General features: G+C 47.4%; 1 protein-coding gene across 1 annotated transcript in view; it reads right to left on the reverse strand.

Annotated features, from left to right (window-relative positions):
* Window positions 1-17,699, reverse strand: part of LRRC27 (leucine rich repeat containing 27) — a 29,196-nt gene extending 11,497 nt beyond the window's left edge. The window contains exons 1-6 of the mRNA XM_006880121.1: window positions 17,487-17,699; window positions 17,004-17,134; window positions 13,109-13,167; window positions 6,378-6,530; window positions 2,184-2,541; window positions 1,404-1,547 (exon numbers count right to left, since the gene is read on the reverse strand). Of these exons, the coding sequence (XP_006880183.1) occupies window positions 1,404-1,547; window positions 2,184-2,541; window positions 6,378-6,530; window positions 13,109-13,167; window positions 17,004-17,134; window positions 17,487-17,699 (1,058 nt within the window). The remainder of the gene's footprint in view (window positions 1-1,403; window positions 1,548-2,183; window positions 2,542-6,377; window positions 6,531-13,108; window positions 13,168-17,003; window positions 17,135-17,486) is intronic.
* Window positions 17,700-18,250: the final 551 nt, after the last annotated feature.

Below are 18,250 nucleotides of genomic sequence, written 5' to 3' on the forward strand. Positions count from 1 at the left end.
CACACAGGCCGGGGAGCATGGGGGTTCTGAATTTGGCATCTTTATCCCCTGCTCGACTTCCTGGCACCTAACGAGACCAGACTCAAACAGCAGGCTGAACCCGGAGCCTCAGCAGGCAGGTCCCACTCTGGCCAGGGGACCTCCAGGGAGAGTGAGCCGAGGCTGCGACTATACAGCTGGGCCTCAGAGCTCCAGGGCAGCTACCCCAGGCGGCTAACTGTCCGTCATCTGGGTCACCACCATACTTTATGCAGACCTCACTTCCGGGGCCACCGGGGACAAGGTCACCTGTTTAAGTGACAGCCTCACAGGGGCCTCTGGGTGAATAGTGGAAAGCAGTCCTGTTCTGACACTGGAAGTCTTGCCTGTCCACACCCAAGGTCCTTCCCCAGCCGTCAGTGCTAGGTCAAGAACTCCCTCTCCACCCTTGTCTCTCTCAGCCACTTGTCCCTCCCTGTCCCCTCCCCCAGAAGTCCAAGCAGTATCCTGGCCTCCCACCTGCTCTGGTGCCTGCACTGCTGGCTCTCCACCTGCACGCTGCTGTCCTCCTGTGTCCTGACTGCCACCCTCCCGTGCTGTGTCTGCCAACAGAAGGCCATAGCCATGACCACAGAGCTGACCTGTGACTGGTGCCATCCCCCATGGGGTCTACAACCACAGAGCTGACCTGTGACTGGTGCCATCCCCCATGGGGTCTACAACCACAGAGCTGACCTGTTACCTGTGCTGTGCCCCATGGAATCCAACACCACAGAGCTGACCTATGACCGGTGCCGTCCCCAGTTGGGGTCCAGAGACAAAGCGGTGGCAGCTGGAGGTGGGTTTATTAACAAAGGGGCTATTTATAGGGGGTAGTCGGGTCCTGGGCAGAGAAAGCTGGCCTGGGATTTGGGGAGACATGGGCATGGATTAGAGTAGGACAGAGCTGGGCAGAGCCTGAAGGAGAGGGACTTGACCAGCCCCAAGTGACCTTCCCGGGAGAGGTCCAGGGCCTGGTCCTGCTCTGTCTCTCTCTACTTGGATCTCAAGTCAGGGGCCCCCACTGGTCAAAGCCCATCAGGAGCTGCAGGTACCAAGGCACTGTGGATGTGGTCTGAGCTGGTCAGTCTCCTGGGGTCTGGGGCAGAGTGGAGACAGTATGAACCAAAAGCCTGGGACAGTGATGCACCTGGCAGGTGACAAGGGGTCAGGAAGGGGAGGAGGGACTGAGGAAGAGCAGGGCATCCACGACAAAGGACAACGTCGAGAACTCAGGTGGGGACAAGATGGGGGCTGTCCTCCTGGACCCTCTGAGGGGCAGGTGCATGCACAACAAAGGCCTCTGCTGAGATTCAGGGCTGGTGGGGTTCTGGAGGGGAGAGGTCCGTGCCTCCTTCTGGCCCCGCTGCCCTTGTCCCCCTTACCTTCTCCGCTGGTCCAACAGCATCTGCTTCTCCCTGAGCTCTCTGAGGGCTGCTATGCGCCTTTCTTCTACTCTTTTTGCTTGAACTGTAGTCTTGGATGAGGAGAGGTCAGGTAAGGTGGCCCTGGAGGAGGAGGGTGCCCCACTCCTGGAAGGAGACAGGGCCTCAACCACTGTGTCGACAGCCACGATTACATCCACCACCCACAGCCATGTCCATCACGAGAGACCATGTCCACCACCTGCCACAATGTCCGCCACAAGGGACCGTGTCCACCACCTGCCACCATGTCTACAAGTGAGTGTCTACTACCTACCACACGTCCACAAGTGACAGTGTCTACTACCTGCCACCATGTCCACAAGGGACAGTGCCCACCACTCACCACCATGTCCATAAGCGACAGTGTCTACTACCTGCCACCATGTCCACAAGGGACAGTGTCCACTACCTGCCACATGTCTACAAGTGACAATGTCCACCACTCACCACCATGTCCACAAGGGACAGTGTCCACCACTCACCACCATGTCCACAAGCAACAGTATCCACTACCTTCCACCATGCCCACAAGGGACAGTGTCCACCACTCACTGTGCCCAGCACTGTGCGTGCTCTCAAATGCTTTCCACGTGCACACATACACTTTCCTGGGCACGCTGGGCCTGGGTCCAAGTCCCTCCAGGCATCTGCCCCATAAGAGAATGGTGACACTGTGTGGACACCTGCCCAGTGTTTGACAATTCTGAGGAAAAGCAACACTGCAAAGACCCGTTTTACCTGGCGGGGTACCTGGACTTCGGGTGGTCTTTCATCTGGGGCTTGAGTGCAGCCTGGAGGTTGGGTGGCAACTTGACAGGCAGGAGCTGGTTGGGCAGGACATTGGCATTCTCGTTCTCCACGATCTCCTGCCTCAGCTTCCAGAAGCGCCGGATTTCCTCCTCGCTCGGCCAGTCTTCCGGAGCGTTGTTGGGCTTCCTGAGGTCCCCCAGGTCCAGCTTCTCCACAGGTGGGAAGAAGGGGGCCTTCTCCTTGCACGTCTCCACAGGCTCCCAGGAAGCAGCGTCTTCCTCATGTGTGCGTTCCCTGGGGAAGCCGGGAGGCTCGGGCCTGCGGGTCACTGCGACCTCTGAGAGCTCTAGGAGAGGAAAATGGCCTTTAGCACTTTATACCCCGACACTGACCTCTGAGGAGCAATTAAATCCAGCATCACTCTGTACCCCATGTGCAGATGAGGTCAGGGACCTGGGATGGGGCTGCCAGCACCCCACCCCAAAGAGTGGCCTGAGGCCAGTCGACCCCACTCAGCCACAAAGCGCATCAGCAGGGATGTGTAAGTCATGTGGATGGACAGTGCGTGACCCTCTCAGAGGACTCCTGTCATTTCAGAGAACGGTCTGCGTTTGTGAGCAGAATGGCCTGCCATATCCCACACGACTGCCTCTGATTGCTTCCATTTTTAGTTCCTGTTAGCCTCAGTGTCTGTCCTGCCCACTGGCCAGTGCTTCTGCAGGCATAAATATGGCAGCTCTGGGAGAGTTACTCAAGAGGAAACTGGCCAAACATTGCCCTATCTGTGCCAGCTACCGCAGGTGGTGGGTCTGCAGCACTGCCCACGGCAGCTTCCACTCCAGTGAGCAGAGACTAGGATACAAGACAGACAGACACAGAGGAGGAACAGCTGTGAGAGGTGAACTACTGCTACCTATGCAGGAAGTCCCACCCCCTGCCAGCGGCATCTGGGCAGAGACAGTGGGGCTGTGTGAGCTGGCTTGTCCTACACAGTCCTGCCTTCAGGACAAGCCCTCATGTCCCCTTTCTAACTTGTATCCCTTGACAATATAGGGCAGCCCTGGACAGTACAGAGCAGCCCTGGACAGAATGGGGACCTATAAATAGTATGGGGCAGGCCAAGACAGTATGAAGGACCCTGGACAGTCTGGGGCATCTTGAATAGTATGGTGTCCTGCTGAGAGTGTCCTTCTGGCTTTTACATCAGTGAGTCAGTAAGTGGACACGATTTACCTGGCCTCACCATCAGGTATGCTGCTGACTGACCAGCCAGCATCACTCCTGTGGGCTGGAGAGTAGAGGCACTCACAGGAATCCTGACGGGGGTCACGGAGTTGAAGGGGTCTTGTCAGAACCATGCACTGAACCAGGGAGAGTGGGGTGGGCCAGCAGGCAGCCCTGGACAAGGTCAGTCTGATGGGTTTCCTTCCTATCCTGGTCTTGGCGCCCTGTGCCCTGTGACTGCATGGTGTGCCTACCTCATCTCTGAATGTTCCTGGCGTCCTGACATTGGCAGGAGCAAAACCCACACTCAAAGATGTATGTCTGGAAGCCTGTGTCACAGGATGAGGACCAAGGCTGATGGACTTCTCACTGGCTGACCACTGGGGACTTCCAGGTGCCACTTACTTGCAGTGCGGCCCTCAGACCACAACACTACAATGGCAATGGTTGCTCCCTCCCCACTGAGGAAGCACCACTGCCCCTGGTTCCAGGTAGTGCAGGGCACCCACTGGATGACCTCTTCTTCGAAATCACGCATTTCCTTAATGGTAAAGAAATGCAGGGGGTGTCTTCTTACGTCCCTGACTCAGGAAGGGTGTCAGGAGAGTTTCTCCCGTGCTCCCCCTCAGAGCTTGTCGTCTTCCAGGCCCTCCTACACTTCTAAGAGCAGAGCAAGTCCTGGAGAAGGCTTCACTTAATGGGAACAAACAACAAAAAACCAAAGCCTGTGGTTTCACCAAACCAATCAAAAAATAGCTTACACACTAATGACTAATGTTTCCTCTGTTCTACTGTGTCTACTTAAAGACCAAGGTGCAGCAATGAAGAAGACCAAGGAACCGAAGCCTCTGAACTGTGGTCCTGGCGAGGACAGAACACCCATCGATGACAAAAGAACAAACAAGACTATCCTGAAGGCAGCGTAACCACAGTGCCCCTTCGGGGTGAGGAGGGGGAAACGCTGTCTCCTATACTTTGGGCATGTTGACAGGAGGGGCCAGTCCTTGGAAAAGGACATCAAAAGGACAAGGTGGAGAAGGAAAGGAAGACCTTCAACGATATGGACTGACACAGTGGCTGGAGCATATCAGGAATGGGAAACATGGCTCAGGACAGGCCAAGGATCTGCTGTTCACAGGGTCAGGGTGAGTCACAGTTGACTTGACTCGACTGTACCCAACAACACTGTGTCTGTCTCTGCTGGTGCTGATTTAACAAAATACCACAAGGGAGTGGCTTTTCACCAATGGGACCTCAAATTCTTACAGAGGGGGAGGGGAGAGTCGGCCTCAGAGCACAGGCTCAGGGGAGAGTGCATGTCTCAGCTTCCCCAGTTGTGTTCTTCATGCTCAGTCTCACATGGCGTCTACTCCACTACCCCCCCCCCAATTCCCAGCCCCAGACACAACTGTGCTCTTGCTGGTTCATGTCAAACGTGCTCTTTTTAGATCTCAAAAGGGATAAAGTTAAAAACACACTTAAATCTGGTCTCATTCACATGCCAAATAGGATTCCAACATCTGGAGGTGGGGGAGACATGGTTCAGTTCCAGGAACCTGCCTTTTGCTAAAAAGAAACACACCACTCCATCACCTGAGAAGCACTCTGTGGTTCAGGTCCTGAGGGGAAGCTACGGCACGTCACTGCTGGAGCTCAGCTGGTGGACTCAAAGTCCAGAGAGCAAGAAGCAGGAGAAACTTGGAGCATTTTCCCTCTGATGAATAGACAGTGTCCTGATGGGGTGGGGTGGGGGGATGTTGGAGTGATCAACAGGTGGAGGTTTAAATCCCACTAACAAGACCACCAGTAAGAATTCTAAACACAAACACAAAATGCAAGGGTCCACTCTCATAATCTAAATTCTAGACATGGGCCATCTGGGTCAAAAGTTCCCAATCACATCCCAACTGTTTACAATCTACATTTGATTGTTTGGGTTAATCGTCTCAAATGTATGAATCTTTCCACTATGTCTTAACTAGTGGAGATGTAGATATTTGAAGTATTTAAGAACATTCACCTTTTTTGGATGAGAATTATGATCCATTTTTACCTTATCTTACTCATCCCTTCCTAACAACAAGCTCAAAGTATGAGACAAAGCTTCGCCATCCTAGCCACTAAGGAGCACCGTGATTGCACTTATTTTGAGACAGATTTGTTTGTCCTCTTGGCAGCCTGTGGGATATTCTGTACTCTGATACCACAGTTTGAAATCACTGATTCTTCTTCAGTCTTCCCTATTCATTAAGGTTGTTGATTGTGGATCCAAGTAAAATCAATCTCTGAAAACTTCAATCTTTCTTCATCTCCCATGAGGTGGTCTATTGGTCCAGTGGTGAGGTTTCTTCCCCTTGATATTGAGAAGGAATCTATATTGAAGGCAGTAGTCCTTGATCACCTGTAGCAACTGCTTCTAGTCTTCTTCACTTTCTGTCACCTGTGAGGTTGTGTCATCTGTATAACATGGGTTGTTGATCAATCTTCTCCAATTCTGACGTCCAATTCTCCTTTATATATACTCCAGCTTCTTGAATGATTTGCTCAGCAGATTGAATAGATATGGAGAAAGATTACAGCCTTGATGCACACCTTTCCTGATTTTTAAAATATGCAGTGTTCCCTTGTTCTGTTCAGACTACTGCTTCTTTGTCTCCAAGAAGTTCTTAAGACAAGCATTTGATTATGCTTTTGAACATTTTCTCCACTTAATCCCAATGAACTTTTTACCAAAACCCTGTAATAGCCTCTATAGGGATGCTGAGGATATGCAGATCATAGAACTGTGGACAGGGGGACAGACAGCAGGGTAGGAGGCACGGAGATTAGTGTATGAACAAAGTGACGACTCTCTTACTTTTTGTGACATTAGGAAGTGACAGATTCTCTGGAGCTCTGATTTTACACAGAGTCACTTCAGTTTCAATGTAATTTTTCATTAATAATCGTCCTACAAACCTTTAGAGGTAAAATTGCTGGGAAAGGCATTCTCTGCTGCACAGATCCGCAGGAAGGTTAGAATGGCTACCAGTCCCTTCTGCACGATAAGCTGAGGGGGGAATTCCAGAGGGCAGTGCCGTAAGTTCAATGCTTTCAGTGTGTTTACATTCCCTGCAAGGGTGGAAAACAAAACCCATCAGCACTTTCCTCACTCGCATGTGGCATGAAAACAGTACAGAGGTGATCACAGCTGGCAAATTTCAGAATGCTTACTGAGTATTTTTTTGGGGAAATAATACAACAGATGCCTGAAACATGCTTTTGAAAATTCCACAAAGCAGATAGAGTCTGAAAATAAAGGCCAGGCTAGTTATGAAACATCACATTTTTAAAATAAAGCAAGTAAACAAATAAAAGCAGCAGCAGCCATTACATATACATTTAGAACACAAAGTTATGTTATCCAAATGCCTAGTTTTCCACCCAAAATAAAAAAAACAAAAAAAAAAAAAATTAAAATGTCATTTCTATTCAAACAGGCCCTAATTGGTTTGGTCATGGTTGACGGAAATAAGGGTGGTGCATGTATTCTGTAACACTCAACTCCCTCCTATAACAGATTTGGACCCAAGGAGGAAGCAGGCAGTGGTGCCACACTCAAAGGTGGGGGCCGACTCTGCCACAAATACATTCAAAGCAGCAGGGTCGGCCGCCTCCGTGAGCAGGGCGTTGCTGCTCTTTCCCACTCAGGTCAAAATCTGATCTGCAACAGATTTGGATGCTGTGTACCCTGTAACCTGCCCTTAATTCCATTAGCCATGACTGAACTGTTTCAAACTAGTTCCAAATCCTTCCTCTAGAAGAAAGAAACCCCAATCAGCAGGCATTTCTGAGTGGGCCCAGGGTTGGATTTACTAGTCAAAACCCTGAGGGATGGGATTGAAGAAAAAGTTTTTTAAATAACTGAAGCAAATATTATAAAAAGAATTGAACAAATATGGAATGCTAGTAAAAAAGGAAACTATTATTTTTAAAAACCTAAACAGCAATTCTAAAGCCAAAAATGATAATGACAAAGAGAAAATCCTCATCCCAGAGGTGCGCGGTTCAAATCCACCAGATGCTCTGCTGAAGGAGTAGGAACAATCACCTCCTGTACCAGTCAGATCCAATTTGACAGTACAAACATAAAAAAAAGAGAAAATCCTCTTGATGGTGGCCTCAGTAGTATAATAGTATAGTATAGTTTAGTATAGTATTAGATATGATATGGCAGGAGAATCAATCAACAACAGAAAATCACGCAACCTGGAGAGCAGAGGAAAAGAACTCCAGAGCTCTGTGAAATAACCAAGAATATGCCAATCTATATGTACTGAGAGTCTTAAAGGAGAAAATGGAACAGAAAAAAATTACAAAAGTGTTCTAAATTTGATGATAAATATTAACCTACACATGTAAGAAGTTCAACAAGGCCCAAGTAGGATACTTAAACTCACATTTAGATACATCATAGTCAAGCCACTGAAAGAAAGGGAAAAAATAGAGAATAAAAAGTAGCAAACAAAAGCTATTAATTTGTGATGTAGAAAGAAACAATACAATTTAAGACTGACTTTCCATCTAGAACAATGATAGTCAGAAGACAATGGAATGGCAACTCTGTCAAAGTGCTGTGTGTGTGTGTGGAGGGGGGAATGAAAACCTGAAACCATCCTGTCAACAGAGAGTCCTCTATCAAGCAGTACCATCCTTAAAAAGCTTAGAAGACAGCTGAAGTATGATGTGCCAAGGCTTAAAAAGTGGAAATATAGGGAGCTCTGGTGGCCTAGTGGCAAGAAGCTGCACTGCAATCCCAGAGGCATGTGGTTTGAATCACCAGATGCTCTGCTGGAGAAGGAGGAACAATCTCCTCCTGTACCAGTCAGATCCGGTTTGACGGTATACACATAAATAATAAAAAAATTTTTAAAAAAGTGGAAATATATTATCTGACTCTATAGCAATTGATGGATTGGTGGAAGATCTATTAAGAATCTGCGTTATGCAGATGACACAACCCTGCTTACTGAAACTGAGAAGGACCTCATGCACTTGCTGCAAAGGGTCAAGGACTGCAGCCTTCAGTATGGACTGAGGCTCAATGTCAAGACAAAGATTCTCACCACTGGACCAATTGGTAGCATCAGGATGGATGGCGAAGAGATTGAGATTGTTCACAGCTTCATTTTGCTCAGCTCCACGGTCAACACTCTTGGCACCAGCAGTCAGGAAATAAAAAAATGTATTGTGATGGAGAAGTCTGCTGTTAGGGACCTCTCTAAAGTACTCAAGAGCAACGGTGTTTCTCTGGAGATTAAGGTGCGCCTGATACAGGCCATGGTCTTTGCAATCACTTGTTATGCATCAGAGAGTTGGACAATGACTAGGGAGGACAGAAGGAGAATTGATGCCTTTGAGCTGTGGTGCTGGAGGAGAGTATTGAATGTACCATGGACTGCTAAGAAAACAAACAGATTCATCCTGGAGAGGGTTAAACCAAGCAACTCCTTGGAGGCAAGGATTCTGGGGCTTCGTCTGACATACTTTGGGCATGTTGCAAGGAGGGACAGGTCCTTGGAGAGGGACATCATGCTTGGGAGGGTGGAGGAACGATGCAAGAGGGGAAGACCCTCTATGAGATGGATCGATTCGGTGACTGGGGTAATCGGGATGGGTGTGTCAGAGGCAGTACGATTGGCACAGGATAGAGCAAGGTTTAGGGCTGTTGTACATAGGGTCGCTATGAGTCACAAACGACTTAATGGCACATAACAACAACAACAACATAGCAATTTAGAATATAAAATGAATCAGTAATTCAAAATCCCTCTCATAAAAATTTCAAGTTCAGGAAGCTCCCCTGTTAAACTCTATCAAATATTTAATAAAGTAAAGAATATATAAATTATACACAAACTAAAAATTCAGTGAAGAGAACTCTTCCCAACTTATTCTATGAGGCTAGTATTACTTGGATATCAAAGGGGGGGAACTACTTTAAAAAAAATCCTACAGATCAATTTCTTCATGAAAGTAAGTGCCAGAGTCCTTAACAAAATACTGATAAACTGAACACAGCAACATATAAAAACAATCATACACCATGACAAAATGAGGCTTATTCTAGGAATAAATGATGATTTTAACATTAAGAAATCAATTAAATAAAATCATTACAATACAAACAAAAAGGGGGAAGTATTTTAATAAAAACAATAAAAGAATTTGATAGAACCCAGCAGTCATTCATGATAATTCTCAACAAATGTGCAAGATTTCCTTAATCTAACTTTTTTAAAGCATTTACAAAAGTCTACAGACAACATCTCACTTATATAATACTGGTACTCAGTTTGAAACTCCCTTGTTCTTGTCATTGTTATTGGGTGCAATCAAGTCAGCTAGGACTCAGTGACCCCACAAACAACAGTCGGAACCTTGCCCTGTCCTGTGCCGTCCTCATCATCTCTGATACACTGAAGCCCATTGTTTACTTTCAATGTATCTGTTAATCCATCTCATTGAGAGTCTTCCTCGATTTATATTCACCTTTCCCAGCACTGGCCCCCCGTAACCACCTGCTTGAAGCTTCTGACAGCCTGCGAGGCTGGCCCCTGACAACACTGGGGCCTTGGGCATCAGGAGGTTTAGCTGGCTCCACAGCTCTTCCCAAGAGAACGACTGCACCTGCAGCAGAGCATGAGAGACTCCAGCCTACGTGTCTGCAGTGTGACGGGCCTCCTCTTTATAAAGTCTTCTCTGGCTTTGAGGGAGCTCTGATGGTGCAGTCTGGAGGGAGCCAAAGATGGCCCCTCTCTGGTGTGTCCGATCTACTCACAGCTCCTCAGATAAAGAGGGATCCGTGGCCTCTGGAAACCCTCCGGAGAGTCCGATTCAACAATAATGAGTTTTCTGGGCTTGTATTACAAATCTGCCTAAAAATGACTGGTTGGACTGCAGTTGCCCCATGGTTGGCCTATTTTATGGCCCTTTGCCTTTATTGTATATCATGGATTGAACTATCAAATGTATCCATTATGCATGTATGCAAGGATGTAACTGGAAACTATGTAATGATGCCTTATGATCTCATAAACCAAAGCACTGCAGGAGGACCAGCACTCCCTAATTCCAACATACTTCTAACTGGATGTAAGGGGAACTCCCCTAGGGTGTGGTCCAGAGTACCTTTGCGCTTGCCAGAGATAAAATCAGAAGAAAGCAATTGAGATGGGGCTGCCATTAGGACCACCATGAAGGAGTCAGCAGGAGTGTCGTGCATCTCTTTGGACCTGGGTCCCTGTGTGACACAGCTCCTTGACACCAGGGAAGGTCAGGGCACAGGGGATACTGGACCTACAAGATGCTGAAGGAAACGGGGACTTCCCTCCACAAGCAAAAGTAGGCTTCCTCCTAAGCCTTTCTCCTGAACTTGGACTTCTAGCCTCCCAAACCACAGGAGAATAAGTATGTTTGTTAAGCCATCTACTTGTGCTATCTCTGTCACAGCCACATTACTTAACTAAAACACTATGCACATCATGGCCTGAAAACCCAGCCCACAGGAACGATGGCGTCCAGCTAGCAGCCTGATTTGTTTGCCTTCCTGCTGGGCTTATCTAAGGGTCAATTCCATGGAGGCTCAAGCAGAACATCAGGAAGAATCTGGAGCAGAACACATCCTCTGGACTTGGGGTCCCTACACTGAAGACGGATCAGGATGGCAGGACATGGCAGCAAGCACTGCAAAGCCCAGTAGAAGACACAGGCAGCAGCAGTTACGAGCCTGGCAATGGCTGTGGTGGGGATGCCACACACAGAGAGAGCAGCTGCTGTGAGCCTGCCAGCCCACCCAGGAAGAGAGCTTAATGCCCTCGGGCAGGAGTGCTGGAGGAGTGGACACCTGCAGGCACTTGCTGGGGCACCTAAAGGAGTTATAACACCTGCCAGAATAGGACCCTGGGACCCAGACAAAAGGCACTGTCCACAGGCACAGCTGAGGAACCGTCCTGGTTGGAAACGGTCCCAGCTGATAAAGAGATCCTGACCCAAAGCGGCAACTTCTTATTTTCCTAAGAGACCTCCAGACTGTGACTATGATTGTGATCTATGTGTGACCACTGCAATGAATCACTCCACCGAACAGAACAGCAGAGAGCCATGCAGGTACAGCTGACACAAGAAATAATGAAAACCCTGGAGAGCTAGGTTACAGGGTATTCTCAAGAACAGTGAGAGGATTATGGTGAAAAGCAACTGGGAGACGTGTGGATTTAGTAACAACATAGCTTAGAAGAAAAGTCTAGTGACTGGTTAAAGAATTCATCAGCTAACTAAAAGGAAAGGTTGGTGGTTCAAACTCACCAGCCAAACTTCAGGAGAAAGATCAAAAAGACTCTCCCCATGAAGGTTTACAGCCTCAGAAACCCTATGGGCGGTTCTTTGTCCTACAGGGCTGCTAGGTTGGAGCCAAATTGGCAACGTGCAGGATAGTGTAGACTGTAGGCCAGTTTGTAGAAGCATGAGGCAGTAAATTACTCTGGAAAGAGTCCTCCTGGGATCAGAACAAATACCAAGCTGGGAACTTAAACTATCTCATCAAAGGGTCACAATTTTATTGGATTATTTTGTAGAGCAAAATATGTTCCTGGACACAGCTGAAAACAACTAAACAATCAGCTGACAAACAGTGGTGTTTGACTGCAGGGTGTGGTCAGGGGGCCACTGCCATCCTGCTGACTGTGGGCATACCAGAGGCTTCTCACAGAGGAGCCAGAGGCTTCGGGTGCGTGCGCACGTGCGTGTGTGCGTGTGTGTGTGTAAGGCATCCCTAAAACAATTCAGACACTAAAAACAAATAAGCAAAGAATAAGCCCCAGGGAGAAAGGTGAGATTTGTGGCCAAAGTTTTCATATTATCTAAAATGTCCAAGAAAAAAAATTACAGGGCAGTACAGAAATAGAAAAGAATAGTCTGGCTATCCTGCAATGGGAACTGACCATGAGAGAGACCAAATGTCAGATTCATTTGAAGGAAATATTCCAAGACCACCCTTATAAATATGCTCACAGAACAAAATGAAACCATGATTAAAAAAGCAAAGGATGATGATAATGTCATGCCAACCAAAGAATATCAGTAAAGAATAGCAATTATAGAAAAAGAACAAAAGGAAATGCTAGTTGGAAGGTATAGAAGCTGAAATAAAAAGTCACCAGAGGCATCTAACAGAGGACTGGGATTGGTGGTGGCTGGTCCTGTCAAGCTGACGACAGCTCACAGCACCACTATCAACACTGTATCTGAAATCTGCAGAAGACTAATTAGCAAACTTGAAAACCAGATCAATAGCAAGGATGTAAACTGAAAAAGACAAATTAGCAACTAAATCCAGAAATAGGCAAAAACAAATTTTACATCATGACCAACTGGGATTTGGACCAGTTTTACTATTCATCCAAGGCCTGCAAGGACATGGGCAATGTTAATCTTCCTTAAATGTGTTTTGGGTACAAGGCTCTTAACTGACATTCTTCCTTAAACCTATTGTCATTCAGTGGATTCCAACTCATGTTTAAAATAGTAATAGCTCTTGATTTTAAATATCAGCCCACATTTCTGTGTTATACCTTATATTTCCAGCTCAGGTTCTAGTTACTTATCTCAGCATTTAAAAATCATCCTTTATTTTATTGTTGTATACTCACCCAATTCTATAGGTAACATTTTAATAGGATTTCTTTCTAGAAGCAAAGTTTTCAAATGCCTTTAAAATAAAACAAAACCATAATTTTGAAAGCAGATAATTAAATGATCACTCTTAAGTATACTGTAAATTGTTTTCCTTTTTATTCTCTTTAAAGGGGAAGATTTACCAGAGCCATACATATTTATATTAGTACACCTATACATACATATACATTTCTAGATATAGAGACACACACACAATGTCGAATGCCACTAGCAAAGCATGGCTTTAATTTGGATGATCTAAGAAACAATTCTTCCATCTCAGCCTCAATGACCTTTTGGGCCCAGATAATAAAAGCTGTGGGGAGTTCACCCCGGGAATTTTAAGGTACTCAGCAGCACCTACTTCCACTCACTAAACACCAGCAACATTTTTCCAGGTGTGCCAGCCATGTATCTTCAGACACTGCCATAGTGTCCTGGAGGTAAAACAGGCCCTGCTAAGAAACCCCCGTCTGGTGTAGTGTCTCCTAACCAGCCACTTGGGGTTCCTGGCATGTTTTGAAGGAATCCCAGTTTCTAAAGATACTCTGTCAAGGTTCTTGATGGTTAAAAATGTCTGGGAGACGTCTACCACGAGTATATTTCACCCCACCTGGACAGTCCAGGTAAAGGATTCTGAGGCCGTGTTTCCTGAGGGTATGTGACCACAGAGCCCGTGTTACATCTATCAACCAGGAACAAATGTTCTTCAGCATGTCTATCAGAAACTCTGGTATGTTTTTTCTGCATTTGTTTATAGGGATTCTCTGGTTTCTCATTCTTCTCTTAGGGTTAGGTCCTCTATAGGGCGACCCAGGCATTGAGAGAGAGAGAGAGAGAGAGAGAGAGAGGGAGGGAGGGAGGGAGGGAGGGGGAGGGAGAGGGAGGGAAGGAGGGAGGGAGGGAGGGAGAAGGAGTGTGTGTGTGTGTGTGTGTGTGAGAGAGAGAGAGAGAGAGAGAATTCACATCTCAATTAAGATTGTAAAATTATTGAAGACAAAGGCTATATATTTTGCTGCTTTTAATTTCTTCTAAAATCTAGCACAAAATATATCAAAGAGAAGGATGGAGGAAGGAAGAAATGTTTATCAATTATTGACATGAAATTACATAGGAGATTTTTTTCACCTTCCCATACAGTAACAGATTTCTGGGCACACTGCAACTTTACATTTATGCTAACTCCTTATAAAAACTGTAATTTTCATTTCACTGATTTTCAATGGGACATATAAACTTTTACATAAAAATTTGATTTGCTTGTCTATGAACTGATAAACATTTTTAAAAATCTTTCTGCTGGCAAATATGCACATCCTAGACACTGAGAAAGGGAAGAATATTAACTGTCATTGTTCTAATTCTGCTTTTTTAAGATTAAGGCCCATAATTACTTAAAATTCTTAACTGACATGTTCTAGCTCTTTAGCAAGCTGATCCAATTTAATGATATAATGGGTTATAAATCACATGCAAAATTTTATCCTAAACCTCATTAAGCATCTGGCTTTGAATGGCAAAGTCAAAGAATTCCCATATTTGATAACTGTGCTTATTTAGAAAAAGGTGGAATACTTACAGGACTGTGGTTTATTTTTACCCTCTGAGCAGTAATTACTCCCCAGAACTGGATGTTAAATCTAACACAACTTATGGACAAAAAATACATCATTGTCCTAAACACAGACCTTGAGAAGAAGTGAGCCTTCTTACTCTGCCTGGGACATCAAGCTCAGAACTCACAAGGCCTAGGGTGCAGCTCTAAGGGGCATGGAGGTTCTAGGTCAGTGCTGCCCAGCTTCCTACCCCACCACCAGCTGGTACCTGGCTAGAGCCCACGAGCACTGTCTTCTCGGCTGTCACAAAGCCCAAGGCAGGTGACTTGCACTGTGTTCCCAAGAGATGCCTTGATGCTTTGGAATAGCCACTTTGACTCTCAAAGGACAGAGATGTACTACTAAACGGAGGAGCCCCCGTGGATACCTCTCTGACCCCACATTCTACTATCAGCTTGAGCCCTCTCCTCTCATCCACCCACCACAGTGGTCTCCTTGGTGGTCTCAACACTGCCCCTACAGGGTCCTTACAGTAATGCCATCACATTCCACACAAAACCTTGCGACTTCCCATCTTGTTCAAAAGATCCAAAGTTTGAGCCCAGGCCCATGAGCTCCGCCTGCTCTCCTGTGGGGTCACTCTTGCCATTGCCTTCACCTACCTGTGGGTAAGTCACACTGGCCGCACTCTTGCCCAGCCTATGCCCACCATAGAGCCCACCTGGAATGACACTCCTCCAATGACTCACCATGAAGGTCCTCCTTCCACCTCAGGCTCGGTCTCTGGGTTGTCAGACCTTTCCTGACCTACATATCTAAGGTGGTCAAATTGACACTGTTCTTGGTAGCCAACACTGCCCTGTCTGTCTCTGTCTCCCACTGAATGCATCTTCCTGAAGGCAAGACCTTCACTTATATTTGCCTGGGCTCAGTGCCAACACATCACGGGAGTCAACAGCATTGGCTGAGCCAACCAGGCTTTTACAAAGCTATGAAAGCTGTTCTTGTTCTGGAGAATGTGGGCCAGGTTCCTGAGGCCCTAGAGCAATCACCCCATGAAGTCAGCACCCTGTGTGCACTGGGACATGGTGGAGGAGTGGGGACAGGATGGAATCCTCTTAGAGAATCCCCACTCGGTGTTCTCACACTCTTAGATGCTCGACTCGTTGGCTGACTCCGTCACAAGGCAAGGCTCAGTCTCCCAAGCTTCTGCATAACTCCAGGAGTAAGGAAGGCGGCTGACCTCCCTGGAGGCCAGGCCTCAGCTCTGAGAATGGGAGGAAGGCGGCTGAGCTCCCTGGAGGCCGGGCCTCGGCTCTGAGAATGGGGCCAGCTGAAAACAAGCAGTGGTCAGCCCAGTCCCATTCTTCCAGCAGGACAGTGATCTTAGATGGAGCTTCAGAGAGGGGTCTGGAATGTTATCAGGAGCAGTAGTGGGCAGTCATTTCTGGAACAAAGGCTATGGGCTCAGGGACCACAGCTCCATGATGCCAGATGCACAAGGTTCCCAAAGGTAAGAGGCCCCTGGCTGCTGGCAGAGGTCAGGCTGGGCACCCAGGAAGGAAGGACGGGGGGGGATGCACTGTGGAGCCTGGGCTGGTGTACATTCCTGGACAGGGAGCTGAGAACAACCACAGCTCAGGCAGGAATCACATACTCCTTGCCCTGGGGTTTCAAGATCCCCCATCAGACAAAGGTCACAATATTCACCAGGAAACAAGACACGCTCGGGTCCTCAGGGCAAGTGTCCGGATGTACCACTGCTGGCGGCTCTGGCTAGCTCTGAAAAGACATGCTTCTATTCTGAAGTCAACATTCAATCATGAAGCACAGACTAATGGGGATTATCAAATACAACGTGTATAAATCCCTATGAAACACAATGTGAATGAAGGAATGTGTGAAACACAATGTACATAAACGAAACAGTGTATATAAGTTTTGTATGCAAACCAATGTAAAATATTGGTTTGTTATGTGCTCTCTAGACACTTGCAGCTCACAGCAACCCTATGTAAAACAGCCTTGAACCCTGCTCTATCCTGTGCCAACTTAACTGTCTCTGACACACCTATCCTCTTTACCCCTGCCAATCAATCAATCCGTGTCATCGAGGGTGTCCCTTTCTCTGTCCTTCCACCCTCCCATGATGTCCCTCTCCAATACTAAAAAGAAAAAAAACCAAAGTCTATCATGAAAAGCTGCACCAAAAACCCCCCAACAAATACAAAAACCAAACAGACATTCTGTGTATTTTAAGTGAACAACATTACCCAAGACCCCATAAGGCTGGAAATGTCAGCATAAAGCTCACCTGTGTGAGCCAATCCCTGAAGGCAGAGCTCGGATCCTGTTGAAGCGGAGGTCCAGCCACGTCAGGTTGGGCAGTGACTGGAAGAAGTCATTGGGAATCACAGAAAGGGAGTTCTTCTGAAGGTATAGTTGCTGCAGGGAGTGAGAATCACCAAGAGTGCTTGTCACTCTGCCTCAATTCCAAAGCCTGACATGTCCGGAAACAGCTCCCTAAGACAACAGTGATGCCTGGGGACACACTGCTTCTGTCATGTGTCCAGTGGGCTTAGAGCCAGGTGAGGCCACTAGGGCGGCACCCGACAGGCCTGGCGCACACCATACTCTTCCTAGCAAGACTCTGACTCCGAATCTCCTCCCACAGCTTTTTAAGTACCTCTTTTTCTCTCCGTGTGGAGAAGCTCCCAGCATCCTCTCTCCTAAAGAGAAGCCTGAATGCTGGTCTGGGGTCCAGTGTCATTCTCTTCCACAGCAGCTGGCCACTTACCTTCAGGCGGGGCACTCTGCAGACCTCATCTAAGTGGCACAGGCCACTGTGACTCAAGTCCAACACAGTCAAGGGAGAGACCATAATCTTCCTGGTGGCCACTATGTGTGTGTCCTGGGACGAGGAGGCAGGCTTGGCCTTCAAGGTCCCAGTACCATCATCTAGGTCATCAGCAGCCTGGTGGGGGACTTGGTGAGTGCTGCTCCCCTCCATCTGTCCACTGGGAGAAAGGGGAGCTCCGGTGACCCACACTCATCCTTCCTGGTCAGCAGTCATCTGGGAAAGAGGACAGGAGCAGCAACAAGACAGCTGAGCTGAATGTCGTCCTTCAGGGACACAAGGACACGGCCACAACACACCACGCCTGCTGTGCTTAGCAAGCCATCATTTGTAATTAATGGCATCATAAATGTGACTTAAAATGTGTGAAAATTATACCACCAGAAGGCTCAGTTTCAAACTCTCCTCCTCTAGACTTCATACCTGTGTGTGTGAAGATCTACCTTTGATAGTCATTGTTATAGGGACTGTTAGGTCAGCTCCTAAGGACAGTGGCCCCATGTACAGCACAGCAGACAATGCCTGGCCCTGCTGCTGGGCCTGTGCTCAGTGCTGCAGGCACTGCGACAATTCACCCCTTTGTGGATGTCCTTCATTTTTGCCGCCCACTCACTACTTTACCAGGTATGAGCTCCTTCTGCAGACGCTGGCCTGATATTTCTAAAGTACCTGAGAGGAAGTCTCACATACAACATTAGTGGCCG

The sequence above is a fragment of the Elephantulus edwardii genome, unplaced genomic scaffold, assembly GCF_000299155.1.
Source record: "Elephantulus edwardii isolate Elephantulus edwardi_28Jun2011 unplaced genomic scaffold, EleEdw1.0 scaffold00006, whole genome shotgun sequence".
In the NCBI taxonomy this organism is placed as follows: Eukaryota; Metazoa; Chordata; class Mammalia; order Macroscelidea; family Macroscelididae; genus Elephantulus; species Elephantulus edwardii.